The sequence below is a fragment of the Felis catus genome, chromosome B1 (genome assembly GCF_018350175.1).
Source record: "Felis catus isolate Fca126 chromosome B1, F.catus_Fca126_mat1.0, whole genome shotgun sequence".
In the NCBI taxonomy this organism is placed as follows: Eukaryota; Metazoa; Chordata; class Mammalia; order Carnivora; family Felidae; genus Felis; species Felis catus.
Window position 1 is genome coordinate 205,126,365 of NC_058371.1, and position 19,333 is coordinate 205,145,697.

Consider the following 19,333-nt stretch of genomic DNA (forward strand, 5'->3'; position numbering starts at 1 on the left):
GCTTTGGGTGGCTCAGGTGCTCCTGGGCTTGTGGCCACATCACCCCCTGTGACTCTGCCCTCACATCACCTCCTCCTCTGTGTGTGTGTCTCAAATTCCCTCTGCTCTCTCTTGTAAGGACACTCGTCATTGGATTTAGGGTCCGCTCGGGACATTCACGGGTTACCTCATCTCACGATTCTTATCTTAATTATAGATCCTTACTCAATTTAGAAAAAAATATTTTTCCCCAACAGGTCACATTTACAGATTCTGGGGTATGTGGACATATCTGGGGGGCTACTGCTCAACCTACTACTCCCTCTGAAACATTCCTCAAGTTTGTCCAATTCTGCCGTCGGCAGTGCACCACCCTGGTCCGCCTCCCCTGGACTCTTGCCACTGATGCCCCTGCTGGCCTCTCCTGCTTCCGTTTCTGGGCCCCAGTGACCCATTTTCCTCACGGCCTGAGGACTATTTTAAAGCTATACCTCTTGCCGCCTTCTCCTTGCACTTAATTACGCACAACCGACTCCTACTGACGACTCACATCCTAGCGTAAGTGCTCGCCCAGCCCTCCGTCCACCAGCCCCGCGCACACCCGCCGCCCGTCATCCCCACGAGATCTTGACCTGCCCACCTGTTCACTGCCACCCAGCAGGCAGTCAGCCCTCCATTTGTGAAAGAATAAAGTCTCTCTGAGATGAAACCCCCCAGCACGGTCACACTGTCCCCACCGCCCGCCAGCACTCTCTCCCGTTGTGGGGGCTCCCCACACTCCATCTGGCCTTCCCTCCACTCTCGTCATCACCACGTCCCACGTCACGCTGTCTGGGGGTACGCAAAACAAACTGAGAGTTTTGTTTTCTGACTTAAAATCTCTAAACGGAGATGTCAAAACAACAAAAAACCCACAAAGAACCGTAGAAGTATCGCTTTTACAAACGAGAACCGGTTTGTCATAGTTTCTATTTGTGGCCTAACTATTACCTCGTTGAAAGACGAAAGGTTAAGTTTTTTGGCGATGAACTTCTTCAGGTGCAGGACGGTCGCCTGGGCCGAGCAGCGGATCCACTTTCGCTTCAAGCCCCGCAGTTTGCTGCTGTTGCACTCCAGACAGATGCTCACCTGTGGGAGGAGGACACAGCTGGGCAGCCCCGCAGACAGGGGTCCGCGGGCTGCCTCTCGGGGCCCCTGCTCCCGTGCCCACTCGTTCCGTCAGACGCGAGAACGCGGACTTCGTGAAATCAGACGTCTGTCTGACCTCAACACTGTGGGAGAGGGTTTCATTTTACTCGTTTTACACACATTCTCTTAAAATCTCTGTTTACCATTTTGTGAAATGTAATCTAACGGTGTCTTGTATTCTGTCTTATAAACATACTACTTGAAAGTAAATCTGAGGGGCACCTGGGTGGCTCAGTCGGTTGAGCGTCTGACTCTTGATTTCAGCTCAGGTCTAGAGCCCAGGGTCGTGGAATCAAGCCCTCGTCAGGCTCCGCACCGAGCTCGGAGCCTGCTTGAGATTCTCTCTCTCTCTCCCTGCCCTCCCTTGATCGTGTGTGTTCTCGCTCTTTCAAATAAAAATAAACAAATAAATATTTAAAGTAAATCTGAGAATTATTTATCCGTTGTCCAGATGGCGCTGGTCTCAGAGTTTAGCTGATGCAGACGCAGCCTGTCCTGAGCTTCCGGCTGGTGGGACACATGTGCGTCTTCCCACAGGCCCCGGGCCGAGTGTTCTGCTGGCATGACGGGGAAGGACACACGGCCATCTGAAGCGGGTGCCCCTGCCTACGCGAGATGCACCACAGAAGGCTTCATAAAGGAAGTAAGTGTGAAGCGTGGCCTTGAAGGAGGATGGCAGACTCACTAGAGAAAAAGTACTCTTAGCACAGGAAAAAGCACGAGCGAAGCCACAAAGGTTGAAAGTTCATAGTCCCTCCTGGATGATCAACAGGACAGGGGATCACGGTAGGTCATGTAACAAGGAACCACAAGGTAACGAAATAAAAGGGATTCTAGCCCACGGGATGCCTGGCAGATGCAATACCAAGGACCCCAGGCCACGAAGGCCACAAAGCGTTGCAGAGAAGGTCCGGCCGGACAGCGCTTCCAAAGAGTGAGTCTGCAGTAGCAGCCACAAAACAATGGCACAATCAGGGGCGCCCGGGGGGCTCAGATCACGATCTGGCCATTCAGAGTTCGAGTCCCGCGTCGGGCTCTGTGCTGACAGCTCGGAGCCCGGAGCCTGCTTCGGATTCTGTGTCTCCCTCTCTCTCTGCCCCTACCCCGCTCTCCCTCTCCCAAAAATAAATAAAGATTAAAAAAAATTTAAAAGCTGGCACAGACTCTCGAAAATTCAGATAAAAGAGTTAACAAGGAATTAATGGAAATATGTAGGCCTAAAATCACTAGAGATAAAAAAAAGAAGGAATTAAAAACAGAACATACTATGAATAAATAGGTATAAAAGATAAGCAACTACAACTTCTAAAAATAAAAGCAGAGTCACTTAGACTAAAAACTCACAGGTGGCCGAACCACAAATTAGTCTCAGCTGAAGGCAGACTAATTTCCTACAAGACCAATATGAAGAAATTACGTAAAAGAAGTACAGAGGCCAAGGGGTCAGTTAAAATAACAAAACAAAGGAAAAGTAAGAGACAGGGTAATGGACCGAGGTGTCTGACAAACTTGTAACGGGTTCTGGAGGAAGAAGGCAGAAAAAGGGAAAGGCAAAATTTAAGAAATAACGACTAAGGATCTCCCCAAAATAACGGAGGACATAAATTCTCAGATTTAGGAAGCAAAATAATAAGAAAGAAAGAAAGAAAGAAAGAAAGAAAGAAAGAAAGAAAAGGAACCCTACACCTACGCACGAGTGGCGAAGGCGCCAGGAAGGAGCAGTGGATGGCTCTCCAGATGTGGCCACGGAGGCTGGAAAGCAAGGCGCTGGCAGAAAATGCACAGAGAAATTACCACTCAAGACTTAAAATGAAACAAAGCCATCTGTAAACAAAACAGAGAACGACTAGGAGGGGGTACAGTTGAAGAAAAGAGACCCATGTCCAGGAGGAAGACACGGGAAGCCACAGAAGGGTGAGCCAGGAGGCGGGACAAGGACAAGAGTCCGCGGCCGGGTTTGGGTCTGGGAAGAGAGAAAGGAGGCGGGAGGGTGGCCCCAGGCTGAGTGAGCAAGGCCCTTGTGTCATTCGGGGAAAGGGAGACTCTCGTTAACTTCAGACCTTTAAAAAATGTAAACATTCATTTTAGAATTTCACAGCCACTAAAAGAATAAAAATAGGACATATAACTTGTCAACTAGTTGCTAAGTAGAGGCAAAAAAGGGATTGAAGAAAACTTACTAATTCAATAGAAGGTAAGAATGGGGGGAACGTAAAAAAACATGAATGGACAGCACAAAGAAACTCAGAGTTACTGTGAATCACGGTAAATGGAAAACGTGAAATAACTTGTCAGCTAAAGAAAGTTTCTCATTTGAGTTTTTAAAAAAACCCAGTTCTGTGTTGTGACAGGCGTCACATTTAAGAAAGTTAGGAAAAAAATGGAAATACCAAGCAAACATTAACCAAAGAAAGCTGACACAGCTACATTGATATTAGAAAAAGCAGACTTTAAGAAAGAAAGCTTAATCACAAAAAATTCCCCAAGGATGGGAAACACTGCTAAACTTGAGTGCACCTGGGAACAACCTTAAACTGAATGAAGGCTGAGGGACGGTAAAATCCTTAAGTGTGATGGGGGCCTTCTGTGTGCTTCTCTGTAAGTGCCAGAGTGAATTCTGTCCCCAGCAGTGGACACCTGTCAGGACACAGGACACCTGGCCATCTGCTCCCCAAGCCCAGAGCAACAGGCATCATGCAGACCAGGGTGCGGTAAGCAGACGCAAGTTAGAGACCAACAAGAAGCCCTAAGCACCACCTCTGGGCTCTCCGTGTGCGCAGGGGAAGGGGGGTAAGAAACTATTTGCTTCACTCAGGTTTGCGTGGATGTGGGGGCAGCAGGGACGGTCGCAGGGGTGCTCAGGTTATATCTTTCATATGATATGAACTCGGAAGTACATGAGTGTGTCACCTGTTTAAACACACTAAAGTATGTTTTTAACGGCCTCATTGGAGTATAATTCATACTTATGTTTTTCGTATACACTTCAATAGTATTTAGTAAACTTACAGACCTGTGCAGCCACCACCAGAATCCAGTTTTACATAATTTTCACCACCCCATAAAGACCCACATCCTGCTTTGTGCTCAACCCTTGCTCCTGCCCAGCCCCAGGCACCCAACTACCTCCTGTTTCTAAGATTGGCCTTTGGGGGACATCGTACACAAATGGAACTGTGCAACATGTAGTCTTCTGCATCTGACTTCTTTGCCTTGTAAAGTCCTTCCGAGTGTCACTGTGGTGTAGCAGGTGCTGGGGTCATTGTTTTTCACTGCTGACCAGAACGTCCCTGTACGCGTGGACCACATTTTGTCTATCTGAAGTTCACACTGTTCCCCGGCTTGGCTATCATGAGTATGATAGCCCTGCTGTGAACATTCACGTACAAATCCTTGTGTGAATAGGTTTCCATATACACCTAGGAAAATTGCAGGGTTGTATGGTTAGCTTATGTTGAACTCCTTAGGAAACTGCCACACTGTTTTCCCAAGTGGCCACACCATTTTATCTTCCTGCCAGCACGCTACAAGGGCCCCATTCTTCCACATCCTTGCCAACACTTGCCAGTGGCTGTCTTTTTGATGGCGGCCATCCTAGTGGGTATAAAACGGGATTTCATTATAGTTTTAATTTCTATTTCCCTAAGAGACTCATGACATTGAACGTCCTTTCACGTGATTACTAACCAGTTTTATGTCTTCTTTGGTGAAACATCTACCGAAATCTCTTATCCATTTCTTATCTGGATTATCTTCTTACTGAGTTATAACAGATATATAGTCTAGATATAAGTCCTTTATCAGAAATATGATTTGCAGAGGAGTCAAAATGGTGGAGAAGTAGAGGGATCGCAATTTCCCTCGTCCCTCAAACACGAGTATCGACGTCACAACACTTGGAACACCCATGAAATCAGTCTGCGGAGAGACAGAAAAATCTCCACAGGTGGACAGAGACAGCTTGGCAGGACAGGTGTGTGTATGCGAATTAGAAAAGATAAAACGGTCAGTGTAAGCATGGAGCGGGGAAACCCTTTAGTGGAGACAAAAGGAAGAGAAAGAGAGGCTGTGGAAGTGTGGTGTTATATTTGGACAAGAGAAAAACCTCTCCGGACCACAGACGGGGGAACGAGAAACACAGAGTGCCAGTTTCTACTTTGCAAACAGCCTCAGAAGCTAAAGATGGTAATTATCAGGGGTGTGTGACTTTCTCCAGACCAGAGCCGGGTGCATGGGCCTGGTGGGGAGGGAGCCTGCTTGGGCGTGATAGCGATCTCAGGGGCGCACTGGGAGAGAGCGGTCCCTCCTTTGAGTACTGTGGGAAGAAGGTGTATTGCCCTCCTCAAGGACAAAAGACCTTGCAGGTGCCAGCCAGATGCCCTTTGTCAGTTGGGCAGAGTGGCATTATTCCAGAACCAGGACCGTGTAGAATGGGACTCTTTAAGACGTCAGGTTTTGAATCTCAGCTGAGTGCCCGGGAGGCACGGGAGACTGTGGAGCGAGACAAGCTAGCCTCCCACGCTGCTCTGTGAGGACCACCTGAACAGCGTGGTTTGGGACACCCAGTCCAGGGAGGAGAGACTGGGGTGTTGCCATTTTTCTCCCAATCACCAACACAGTGGGGCTTCAGGGAACAGGACAGCGGCCCCCAGTGGAGGCGGGGCCTGCTTACACCAAACCCGCCCCTCCGTGCCTGGTAACTGCATATCGACCAGAGTGAGATTGACACTGACCCGACCAGACGGCCCCTCCTCCAGACCAGAGCTGCCACCGGTCCCAGGCGCCAACATGGAATTGTCCTGTGGTTTTGTTTGGTACTTTTTAACATTTTAATATTATTATTTTTTTCTCTTCTCTTCTCTCTCTTTTCCCTTCTTTTTCTTTCCACTCTCCTCTTTTTTTCTCCTCCCTTGGGAATCAGCCTCATGGTTTCTGATTTGATTTTTGGTTAATTCTTATTATATATATTTTTTCTTTTTTTTTCTTTCTTTCTCTGTTCTGGTTGTTTGTTTGCTTAATCAGGCATCTTTATTCTTTTTACCTTTTCTGTATCTCTTTCTTCTTTATTTTCCTCTCTCTCTCTGGATTAAGCCTTATAGTTTCTTCGATTCTCTGCCTGGTCTTCTTTTTCCACAGCTCTCATTTCTCTCTTTGTATGGGATAATGTTTCTCCCCCTCTCCTTTTTCCTTTTTCCAGGGTTACTTCAACAAACAAATCAAAGAACACCTGATGGAAGGCCCAAACCACCACTACAAATAGGGAGATAAAGCAACCAGAGTCACAATAACAGACAGCATGCAACACACTCCCAAAACACCTCCTTAAGGGTCAGGCATTGCACTCCGTATGGCTTCTTTTTAATATAGTAGTGCTTGCAGGTGCAGGGCACATAACACGCTTTTAAAACACATAAGGGACAGAAAACTAGCCAAAATGACGAAACGTAAGAATTCTCAAAAGAAATTCTGGGAAGAAATGACACCGAGAGAATTGTTCAAAACAGATATACACCACATGTCTGAACAAGAATTTAGAATAATAGTCATAAGACATTAGCTTGGAAAAAAAAGCATAGAAGACAGCAGAGAATCTCTTGCTGCAGAGATCAAGGACCTAAGAAATATTCACGATGAATTAAGAAATGTTGTAAATGAGGGGCAAAATAAACTAGATGTAGTAACAGCAAGGATGGAATAAGCAGAGGAGAGAATAAGTGAAAGAGATGATAAAATTATGGAAAATGATGAAGCTGAGAAAAAGAAGAAATTACTAGACCACGAGGGGAGAATTAGAGAACTAAGTGATTCTATGAAACCTAATAATATCTGTATCACAGGAGTTCTAGAAGAAGAGAAAGGGGAAGAAGGTTTATTTGAACAAATTATGGCTGAAAACTTCCCTAGATTGGGGAAGGACACAGACATCCAAGTCCAGGAGCCACAGAGAATTCCCTTCAAAATCAACAAAAACAGGTCAACACCACAACATAGCATAGTGAAACTGGAAAAATACAAGGATAAAGAGAGAATTCTGAAAGCAGCTAGGGACAAATGGTCCTTAACCTACAAGGGTAGACATATAAGGGTAGTAGCAGAGCTGTGCACTGAACCTTGGCAGGCCAGAAGGGAGTGGCAGGAAATACTCAATGTGCTGAACAGGAAAAATATGCAGCCAAGAATCCTTTATCGAGCAAGGCTGTCATTCAGAAGAGAAGGAGAGATAAAGCCTTTTCCAGACAAACAAAAATTAAAGCAGTTCATGGCCACTACCAGCCCTGCAGGAGATCCTAAGGGGGACTCTGAGTGGAAAGCAGCAAAGACTACAGAAGACCAGAGACATCACCGCAAGCACAACCTAAATTACTGAAGCCCAACTGTAACGTGACTTTCTCCACAAAGACACAGCTCTGCAGACTACTGTGGAAAAGAGCGTCTTCTGCCATGTTCATTCTAACCTATGTGTTCCTCCTATCCCGACTTTCTTAAGGGTTTTTTTTTTTAATTTTTTTTTTTCAACGTCTTTTTATTTATTTTTGGGACAGAGAGAGACAGAGCATGAACGGGGGAGGGGCAGAGAGAGAGGGAGACACAGAATCGGAAACAGGCTCCAGGCTCTGAGCCATCAGCCGAGAGCCTGATGCGGGGCTCGAACTCCTGGACTGTGAGATCGTGACCTGGCTGAAGTCAGACGCTTAACCGACTGCGCCGCCCAGGCGCCCCTCTTAAGGGTTTTTATAAAGAAACGATGCTGTATTTTGTCAAATGCTTTTTCTGCACCTATTGACAGGATCATATGGTTTCTATCCTGTCTTCTACTAATGTGATATATCACGTTGATCGATCTGCAAATACTGAACCAGCTCTGCACCCCAGGAGTGAATCCCACTTGGTCATGGTGAATAATTCTTTTAATATTAAAAACATCAAAAAAGCCGTATATGAAAGGCCTACAGTTAAAAACTGACAGCTTTCCCCCTGAGATCAGGAACACAACAGGGATGTCCACTCTCACCACTGTCATTTAACATAGTGTTGGAAGTCCTAGCCAATCAGACAACAAAATGAAATAAAATGCATCCAAATTGGCAGTTCGAAGAAGTCAAACTTTCACTTTTTGCAGATGACATGATACTGTACATGGAAAACCTAAAAGACATCACCAAAAAACTGCTAGACCTGATATGTGAACTCTGCAAAGTCACAGGATATAAAGTCAATGGACAGAAATTGGTATACACCAATAATGAGGCAACAGAAGGAGATACCAAGGAATCAATCCCGTTTAGAATTGCACCAAGAACCACAAAATACCTAGGAATGGGGCGCCTGCATGACTCAGTCAGTTAAGCAGTCAATTTTGGCGCAGGTCATGATCTCGCGGTTTGTTGGTTGGCCTCTCTGCTGACAGCTCAGAGCCTGGAGCCTGCCTCAGATTCTGTGTCTCCCTCTCTCTTTGCCTCTCCCTCACTTGTGCTCTGTCTCTCAAGAAGAAATAAATGCTAAAAAAAATTAAAAAAAAAACAACCCAAACAACCTAGGAATAAACCTAATCAAGGAGGCAAAAGATCTGTATGCTGAAAACTATAGAAAGCTTATGAAGGAAATTGAAGAAGACACAAAGAAATGGAAAAACGTTCCATGCTCATGGGTTGGAAGAACAAATACTGTTAAAATGTCAATACTACCCAAAGCAATCTATCTACACATTCAATGCAATCCCAATCAAAATAGCACCAGCCTTCTTCACAGAGCTAGAACAAACAATCCTAAAATGTGTATGGGATCACAAAAGACCCCAAATAGCCAAAGTAATGTTGAAAAAGAAAACCAAAGCTGGAGGCATCACAATCCCAGCCTTGTAGCCTGTACTACAAAGCTGTCGTCATCAAGACAGTATGGTACTGGCACAAGAACAGACACATAGATCAAGGGAACAGAATAGAGAACCCAGAAATGGACCCACACACGTATGGCCAACTAATCTTTGACAAAGCAGGAAAGAATATCCAATAGAATCAAGACAGTCTTTTTAGCAAATGGTGCTGGGAAAACTGGACAGCAACATGAAGAATGAACCTGGACCACTTTCTTACACCAGACACAAAAATAAACTCAAAATGGATGAAAGACATGAATGTGAGATAGGAAACTATCAAAACCCTAGAGAAGAAAATAGGCAACAACCTCTCTGACCTCAGCTGCAGCAACTTCTTACTCGACACATCTCCGAAAGCAAGGGAATTAAAAGCAAAAATGAACTATTGGGACCTCATCAAGATAAAGAGCTTCTGCACAGTGAAGGAAACAATCAACAAAACTAGAAGGCAACTGACAGAATGGGAGAAGATATTTGCAAATGACATATCAGATAAAGGGTTAATATCCAAAATCTAGAAAAAACTTATCAAACTTAACACCTGAAGAACAAATAATCCAGTGAAGAAAGGGGCCAAAGACATGAACAGACACTTTTCCAAAGAAGACATCCAGATGGCCAACAGACACATGAAAAGATGCTCAACATCACTTATCACCAGGGAAATACAAATCAAAACCACAGTGAGATACCACCTCACATCAGTCAGAGTGGCCAAAATTAACAACTCAGGAAACAACAGATGTTGGTGAAGATGCGGAGAGAGGGGAACCCTCTTGCACTGTTGGTGGGAATGCAAACTGGTGCAGCCACTCTGGAAAACAGTGTGGAGTTTCCTCAAAAAATTAAAAATAGAACTACCCTATGACCCAGCAATAGCACTACTAGGAATTTATCCAAACAGGAGTGCTGATTCACAGGGGCACATGCACCCCAATGTTTACCAATAATAGCCAAATTATGGCAAGAGCCCAAATGTCCATCAACTGATGAATGGATAAAGAAGATGTGGTTTATATATACACTGGAATATTACTTGGTGATGAAAATGAACGAAATCTTGCCATTTGCAACAACGTGGATGGAACTGGAGGGTATTACACTAAGTGAAATAATTCAGTCAGAGAAAGACAGATATCATATGTTTTCATTCATATGTAGAATTTGAGAAACTTAACAGAAGACCATTGGAAAAGGGAACGGAAAAGTAAGTTACAACAGAGAGGGAGGCAAACCATAAAAGACTCCTGAATACAGAGAACAAACTGAGGGTTGATGGTGGGGGTAGAGGGGTGGGCAGGAGGGGAAAACGGGTGACGGCATCGAGGAGGGCACCTGGGATGAGCACTGGGTGTTGTATGTAAGCGATGAATCACAGGAATCTACTCCCGAAGCCAAGAGCACACTGTATATGCTGTATGTTAGCTAACGTGACAATAAATTATAATAGATACACAGAAAAGACAAAAAAAAAGACAAAAAATATGATTTGCAAATATTTTCCCCCACTCTGTGGCCTTTTAATTTTCTCACTGGTATAGGATGCTGTATTAAAAGCTGGGTAGGAATGGCTACAGGGCTTGATCAAATGCTCTTAACGGCATCTCTGTGATTGTTTTCTTTTTTAAATTGGTAATGCAGGGGCGCCTGGGTGGCGCAGTCGGTTAAGCGTCCGACTTCAGCCACGTCACGATCTCGCGGTCCGTGAGTTCGAGCCCCGCGTCAGGCTCTGGGCTGATGGCTCAGAGCCTGGAGCCTGTTTCCGATTCCGTGTCTCCCTCTCTCTCTGCCCCTCCCCCGTTCATGCTCTGTCTCTCTCTGTCCCAAAAATAAATAAACGTTAAAAAAAAATTTTTTTTTTAAATTGGTAATGCAGTAAATGACGTCTGCACAGGTTTTCCTCAATGTTGCACTTTTTCTTTTCCTTTAATACATGACTGGACCGTACCTTCTTTTATATAATATGGGCACATGCACGGAAAAACGCCCGGCACCAAATTTTCCCACCTGTGGAGTGATGTGTGGAGAATGGACTTTAATGTTTTTATATTTAAGATGTTTTATAGTAAGCATATATTACTGTGGCAATTAAAAAGAAAAAAGAAAGAGAAGGAAAAACTAAGACGTTGGACGTTTTAACATGTCTACTTGGCTGTCTGGCCTTTCCTTCCTAAGTGGAGGGAGCCCCCTGCGGGACAGTCCGAAGCACCTCTCTCGCTGGGACGGGACGGGGTATGAGGCACCTGCAGGGGGCGGGCGGGCGGGCGGCCATGGAGGCAGAGCGCCACCTACCTGCTCATCGCTCCTGTGGTAGTCGTTGTCCTCCTCCTGCTTCTCCTCCGCGGCCTCTTTGTTTGAACTGTCATCTGCTTTGGTTTCACCTTTCAGCAAAAACAGAAGACACTATATTATGAAATCCAGAATGTTAAACCATTACTTTTTTAACTGTATGGTATACTCAAAATGCTGTAAAAATTCACTCAAATAAGACAGTTGCACCTTTAAGAGCATATGCAACTGGGGAGAGCTGGTCTCCAGAGCACCTGCTAAAACTCCGTATTCTGTAAAGTGCAGGGGCCCCAGGAAGCTGAAGTCAGCTGTGCATGGGTCTGTGAGTGTGTGAACAAGGGCACAGCAGGGTGACAGGGACAGTGAAAGGGGCAGAGAAGCCCCCCACACCCAATACTATTCAATGCTTAACACACCAACTACCCACGAGTAATGCAGGACTCCCACAATATTTATTGTTCCAACACTACTTTTAAAATGAAGACTCCGTTGTACGTAAGAAGTTGGGACAAGACCCCTGGCTTCCCAAACAGCCCCCAACTGCCTTCCTTCCGTCTCTGCAGGGCTCCACCTTTCCCAGGGGTCCCAGCCAGGACTTCCCCTTTCTTCTAAGATTATGGGAAACACACAGAGTGGTCTAGAAGCTTCTCAGGAATCCCTGTGCTCACTAGAAAAGTACCATGGCATCAAAGATTTGAATAATTTGTTATGGCACGTAGATTTAAAAATACCACTAATTTTTCAGTGAATCCAAATGTCATTTTGCCATTCTACAACAGGACAGTTGAGGGGAAGTCTCAGGAGGCCCGCCTGCACTGCACCCCACCTCCAGGTACTTTCGGGGCCCCCATGCTTCCCTCACTTCGCCTACGCAGGACCCCTCTGTCCACAAGCCGTTTCTCAGCTCCGCCCCGCATTCCCATCGGCACCAGGAGTGCCGGAGGACGCTGGAGGGAGGCACAGGGCCACCTGAGAAAGGGGCTCATAATAAAGGCCGGCCTTGGCAGCAGGTGTGCAGAAGCCCACTCACCGTTCCGATGGGGATCTAGGTGCTGTTTCGCAGAACAGGTCTCCCCCTTGATGTCTCCAGGCACTTCCATGCCTAACTTGTGGTAGAATTCCCTCTGTTTTCTCATTTCCGCTATTAAAAATGAATATATATTCTTTAATCTTAAGGAGGCAACGAATTACATTAAAATGCTGTTCACAAACACCACATGAAGAAAACGACGGATCGGGATTGGGAGGTTTCGACGGCTGCCACTAATGAGAAGATAAATCTGGACCGAATCCTCAGGATCTTGGAGCGGCTGCCACCCCGCCCCGTCGATGCATAGACTCCCGGCTGCAGGACGGGGCAGCTGTGTGAAGAGATGCCCCTCCCCCCGCCCCCATCTCCCCCCACCCCCAAGACCCAAGACTGCTGTTTTCAACATGTGGCGTCTGGTCAACATTCTGGGACTCCTCAGGGGCACAGCAAACACGACCCGCTGACCTCTAGGCTGCTCAGTAGGAGACTCGGGCCTTCTAGCACCTCAGGCCTACGGCCACAGCTTAGAAACCAACAGTGCCCCTGATTCGCACTGTGCTTTCACAGTTAGATGGCCACCCAGGTGTGCCCGGCGGTGTGTAAACGCTGCCCCCTGGTGTCCGTGGCCAGCCATCACAGCTCGCCGCATCCGGAGGAGGAGGAAGCCAGAGGAAGGTTCCTTGGGGAACAGAGGCCATCCACCACAGGGCCCTGTGATCTCCTCCTCAGAAGCAATGCCAGTCAGCATTCTTGCTCCCCACAGTCAGCACTCCAGTCACTGCTGGCTACGCCGGAGGAGGCTCCCCAAATGGAGCGGGGGCCGGGCCGGACAAGGAGAGGGCAGGAGCGTAGGACACAAGGCAGCTACGGATGGGCTTTTAGCAACAAGTGACTCTGAAGCGAACACCCGGGGAATGAAGTAAGTAGTCGCTGCTCAGGGCCGCACAGCAGCAGCAAAGAAAATTCACACCCAAGTTGCTCCAACTAATAACCTACAAATGACTCTATGGAAAACATTTCTGTGGAGCTCACTTGGTAACTGTTGCACTTTTCACCTGCATGTCTGTCTTCTATACGCCATGAGCTCAACCGAGCCAGGAATACATCTTGGTCACATCTTGGACCCACACAGACGCTTGGCGTGCCCAGTCATGTGGGAGCGCATCAATGCAGGGGGTGGGGCTCTGGCGGAAAGAGGGTGGCCCTCAGAACTGAAGGGACAGCACTGCCGGACTAGAGAGGGACGGGCTGCTGGAACCAAATACGGCAAGTGCCAAACCAAAAGGCTGGTCTGGAAAATTTGGATTAGCTTGAAAAGAAATCAAACAATCCTGTAAGAGCTGGCTCAGGAATAAAGGTGTGAGATGGTGTGGGGCTGTTCCCAGGTTCTCCAAGAAGGGTGACGGAGCCCTGCTGGTCAGTGTGAGAGAGAATTCTCTCCTCACCTGTAGAAATGGGGCAGCTCCCATTACCTTGCTTTAATTCCCATTTAAACATTTTTCACCTGTCAGAATGAAAAAAGATTGAAAATAACAATATTCTCTGCCAGGAATATGCCAGCAGAAATGTTAACTGGGATGATTTTCAGCACGGTAACTTGCTATTTAAGGGGCTCCTGGTGGCTCAGTCGGTTGAGCATCAGGACTCTTGCTTTCTGCTCTGGTCATGACCCCAGGGTCATGGGATCGAGCCCCGGTTCGGGCCCTGTGCCGACAGCGCAGAGCCTGCTTGGGATTCTCTCCCTCTCCCTGTCTCTCTCTCTGCCCCGCCCCTGCTGGTGCACACCCTCTCTCCAAATAAATAAACCTTAAAAAAATGATACAGATCGTATTTATTGATGTGGAGCCAGCACCACGATATGCTGTCACGCAAAGGACAGGTTATGTGAGGTCACAGGTAAAAATTACAAGTCGTAATCCTGGTGTGACTACCATGCTGTGAGAATCCAGGGGAGCGGTAACGCAACGTGACCCTGGGCACAAGCCAGTGTCCCTTCCTGACGCTCTCGGCACCTCCTCAATGACGAAGGGCACCTACGGGGCCCCATGGCCGACCTCACACTCGGGTGTGGAAGGTGGACTGCGTTCCCACCCCGGCCCCACCCACGTCCACGTCCACGCTCGCCATTCGGACTCAACGTCACAGTCAGAGCTCAGGCTGACAAAGGTCTCTTACAGGAGGGGATGTGTGAGCTTAGCGGCAAGACTGTGATATGAGGCAGGCACGTGCATAACAGGAAGAAGGCGCACTTTTATTGAAATATACACACGTCCACAGCATAGTAAGTAATTGAGTACATTCTTGCTCCTTATCACTTTGAATAAACGGTCACCTGTCAGATTTGGAAAAACAAAAGTTCTCACTTTACCTTCACTGCTGCTCCTTCCTGCGGGTCAAGAGTTTCCGACCTATGCTTCCTCTGAAGAACTTCGTGGAACTGTTCTTGCAAAGCTGGTCTAGAGACAACAAACTCCCTCCATCTCTGTTTGACTGAGTCTTTACTTCTCCACGTCTGGGGAGTAGTTCCTCAGGGTGCAGAATTCTTGATGGATGCCTTCCTCTCTCGACACTAAACATTTCACCCTCCACTCTCCTTGCAGGCACAGTTTTGGAGGAGAAGCCAGGTGAATTCTGATCTTTGTTCCTCTGTACTCTGGCTTGTTTTTGTTTCTCTGTAGCTTGAAAAGAGCATGCATGGGTGTCGTGCTTTTGGTATTTACCCTGCCTGGTGTTCTCGGAGCTTCCTGGATCCATGGTTGGGTGTCTGACATTAATTTGGGGAAAATCTCATCACTATATTTCACTGCTGTTCCTTCTCACTCTTCTCTTCTGCTTCTCCTGTTCCCATTACACACACAACACACCTCTGGGGCCATCCCACGTCCTCAGAGATTTTGGCTTTGTTTTAGTGTGTGCTCTTTCATTTTCAGCCTCCGAGTCTCTGTTGACAGGTCCTCAACCTCGAGATCCTTCCACATACAAGTCCTGTTACTAGGAGGCCCACCTGAGGCTTTCTTCATTTCTGCCCCAGCATCTTTTGCTCCTTCTCGGCACTTCTCTCTCTGCTTCCACCGTCCACCTGTCTGGCATGCAGTCCGCTTTACCAGTTAGAGCCCTTAGCATATGTATCACAGTTGTTATTTTATTTTATTTGTTTTATTTTAAGATTCATTTTGGAGAGACAGACACACACAGAGTGTGAGCAGGGGAGGGTTAGAGAGCGAGAGACACAGGACCCGAAGCAGGCTCCGGGCTCCGAGCTGTCAGCACAGAGCCCGACACGGGGCTCGACCTCACAAACTGAACCGTGAGATCATGACCTGAGCTGAAGGTGCCCAGGCACCCCTATCCCGGTTGTTTTAAATTCCAGTCTGACGACACCAGCATCCCTGCCATGTCCGGTTCTGACGCTTCCTCTGTCTCTAGAAACTGTGTTTTTGTCTTTTAGTGTGCCCTGTGATTTTTTCCTTGTGAGCCAGATGTGATGTGCCAGGGAAGAGAGCTGGTGTGCCCAGGCCCGCGGTGATGTGGGGCAGGGTGGGCGGGGGAAGGGCTCCGGGGGTGGCGCCTCCACACTGACCGTCACCAGAGCTTCCCAGCTGCGTTCTCTCCCTCGGTGGGGAGGGGTGAGCGGAGCTGACCGGCTCCCCTTGCTCAGGTGGGCTCTGGTTAACTAGCGTCCCCGGGGGCAGGCCTTGTTAGAAATATTTCAGAATGGCTCCTTTTCTACCCCCTGCTAGAAGCATGAGAGATTTCTCTCTGCTATTTGCTGAGAGACCTCAGCCGAGCTCCTGGAGGTGACGTTCACGATACCGTGAGGCCCTGGCCACGATGACATCTCCTACAGGTTTTCCAGACTTGTCCACACGGGGCCTCCAGCAGCTCCACAACCACAGCTCAGGTTTTCAGCCCTGAGCTGGTTCCTGCAGAGGTTTCTGCTCCGGGAAGCCGTGTCCCCAAATCCACTGTCAGTCTCTCTACTCTTGACGCAGAACTTTGCCCTGTGTCCCTCCCTCTTTATGACCCAAGAAAGCTGGCTGGCTTCTCAGGCTGTTCAGCTTTTTATTTGTTAGAACAAAGTGGAGGCTTCCGAGTTCCTTATATGAGGAAGTAGAAACCAGAAGTCACGAAATTCAAAAAACAGTAATTATAACTGAGTACAATTGTTGTAATACAGGCTACTGACAAGAAGAACGGGCTCCTTTCAGGGGGAATAACATTTAGTTGGTGTTAAAAGCTAGTGTTCCTTATCATCAAAACTGACTACACGTGTTCATCTCGATGATATTTCACACATTTCATCTTTGGAAGTGTCTTTTCATACAGAAATGCTGACATCAGTCCACAAGCACGTGACTTTGTGTGGCTCGTGCGTCAGCGTGGGGGCGCTCAGGGAGCCCCGTCAGACTCTCCTCCCGGTGCTGGCCTTCGTGGCGCCAAGCACAAGCCAGCGCACCCGGCAGAGGGCGGACGAAAGCTCCTCCGTGGCACAGTTAATGGACTCCGAAATATGGAAACTGCCTTCGCATGTGTGTTGAGCTCCTGGGCCTGGAGCCAGAGCTCAGATCAGCCTGTGACAAACCTGAATGGGATCAGAGATCTCGCTCCCCCTCTTCTGAAAGCGGGATGTCTGAAGTCACGTAGCACGGACAGCACTCACTGCTGTTGAGCGACTTCACTCGCAACAGAGGTTTGCATGCAAGTAGTCCTGTTGTGCCTTGTGACGCTGGGCTGAATTCATCCCAACATAATGTTGGGAGAAACATTATCAAATCTTTAGCAAAAGCTAATTTCCATAGTCATTCCAGGTTAAAGGAACTTCTTTCCATTCCAAAAAACTTCAATTTGTCCTTAGCTCAAAATGACAACAACACACACACACACACACACACACACACACACACACACACACACACCACTACTAAGCCACTATTAAAGTGCCGTCTGGGGGAGAAAGTCAGGGTGTTTAGGCTCCACTCCTGACAAATTCATCTCCCTGGTGCCAGTGACATCTGAAAGAGTGAAGGAAGCCTGCCGCGGACTCCGCTGATTCGGTGACCTATGAAAGACTCGTCTTCCACAGAGTACCTGCTCTGATGCAGAATACGATGCCCTCTGAACACCTCACACTCTTGCCAGCTCCGTTAGTCTGTCCGAGTGAGCATCTTCCTGACCCCCAGACGCTTCTAGTGCCGCTGGACGGAACACGTCTTGGCAGACCCCACCTCAGGCTGCACTGAATTAGTATTTTCTCGACCCCCCGGACGACACTCTTGCCCGCAGCTGCTCTCTGCAGACTGTTCAGAGATGTTATTTCTTCAGTCACTTCGGACTCACCAAATGAACAACTGAGCAGACTGGCGACACCAAGGCCAAGGAAAACCACTCAAAACCGCCTGCCTCGTCTTCTCGTGGACCCCTGATGTTGCCTCCCAGAGGCTCCCTCCCCAAAACAAGCCTATCTTCTCTGGACGCACCGGCTCAGCGGCTACAATCAAACGAGATCTGATTAACTTACGTTACGAAGCGGCTTTCCTCGTTTGGCTTAACAAAGGAGTCAGTCAGAAACCTACTTCGATTGTAGCCTGATATCCACATTTTATTTCCGCGATGAGGTATTCCGTTTGACACTTTCAGTTCTTTCCAGACGTCGCTCTCCTGTGCATTGGGAGCGCCGTGTACTCGTCTGGCGATGCCTGCACACGCTCTGCCCCTCCAGCTCGGCACGGCCGCGCCTCCTGGCGCAGTCGGCTCACGAGCACAAAACCGTCCACGCTCCACTGTGGCTTAAAAGGGCAACATCTGAAGTCCATACCTCCCTTCCTCCTGTTTCGACACGACGGGTACGAACTGGCAGCAAGGAGAGTCGCACCAGTGGCGCACATGGCTCCTGAAACACCGTCGAGTTAGCACTGCGTTTCTGAGCTCTGCAGCGCGAGGAGCGGCCACAGTGCACATTCCGTCGGCCGCCAGTTGCTGCTCTGCGTTGTGACGTGAACACAAACGGTACAGGAGCGAGCGAGCTGTGATTTTCACATCACAAGTATTACTGACTTTTTTCTAACCATTTAGAAGTATGAAAAGCATTCCTGGCTCACAAGCCATGGAAAGATGGGCAGCGAGCCCGATCTGGCCTGCAGTTTGCCAACCCTGTTCCAGCCAGGGCGAAAAGGCAAGAGAAAGAAACAATGCAGCAGCCTTGGCCTAGTGATTGCACTTCCAGGATAAAGCCAAATACATCCACCCACATCCACACAAAATTACGCGAAAGGTGTCACCGCACCCCCTCTTCTGTTAAAGCCAAGGACGAGAACGTCCTGAGTGTCCCCCAGGAGGCATACGGGAGTGAGCAAACCCCACGCAGCCACCCTCACGACAGGGCCCAGCCCGGCGTCCCGGCCATGCCGGCAGAAGAAGCCAGCTGCGCAGTGTGAGGCAAAGAAGGGAGGGGGGGGCTCAACATAAAAAAATAATTTGATAAATTTTATAAAATGTTGCCTCTTTTGGGCGCCTGCGGGGGGCTCAGTCAGTTGAGCGTCTGACTCTTGATCTTGGTTCAGGTCATGATCTCATGGTTGGTGGAATCGAGCCCTGTGTCGGGCTGGGTGCCGACAGTGTGGAGCCTGCTTGGGGTTCTCTCCCTCCCCCCGTCTCTCTCTGTCCCTCCCCTGCTCGCGTGCATGCATGCTCTTTCTCTCAAAGTAAATAAAAACTTAAAATGCTGCCTCTAAAAGACAGGTTTTTAAAAACTACTGAAAAAGGAAACAGACCACTGAACAATGAACTCTCCGGCAAAAAGGCCTTGTCTACAAGGGAACAGAGAAACCGAGTTGGTGCAGGGCCAGCAGCGGGGAGCGAACCCCAGGGAGCGGCCACTCGGGAGGCCTTGACGGCGGCACGGGCAGGCGTCCTGCTGCCCCCGGCCCTTGTCAGCTGAAGCTCGTCTGCCAGGAAGGGGCCTCCGTCTGAGA

General features: G+C 48.1%; 1 protein-coding gene across 9 annotated transcripts in view; it reads right to left on the bottom strand.

Moving 5' to 3' along the window:
* PCGF3 (polycomb group ring finger 3) overlaps window positions 1-19,333 on the bottom strand; it is a 56,953-nt gene that overhangs the window by 9,538 nt on the left and 28,082 nt on the right. For all 9 annotated transcript variants that reach the window (XM_006931300.5, XM_006931299.5, XM_045056707.1 and 6 more), the window contains exons 7-9: window positions 12,363-12,473; window positions 11,336-11,424; window positions 970-1,107 (exon numbers count right to left, since the gene is read on the bottom strand). In XM_006931300.5, the coding sequence (XP_006931362.1) occupies window positions 970-1,107; window positions 11,336-11,424; window positions 12,363-12,473 (338 nt within the window). The remainder of the gene's footprint in view (window positions 1-969; window positions 1,108-11,335; window positions 11,425-12,362; window positions 12,474-19,333) is intronic.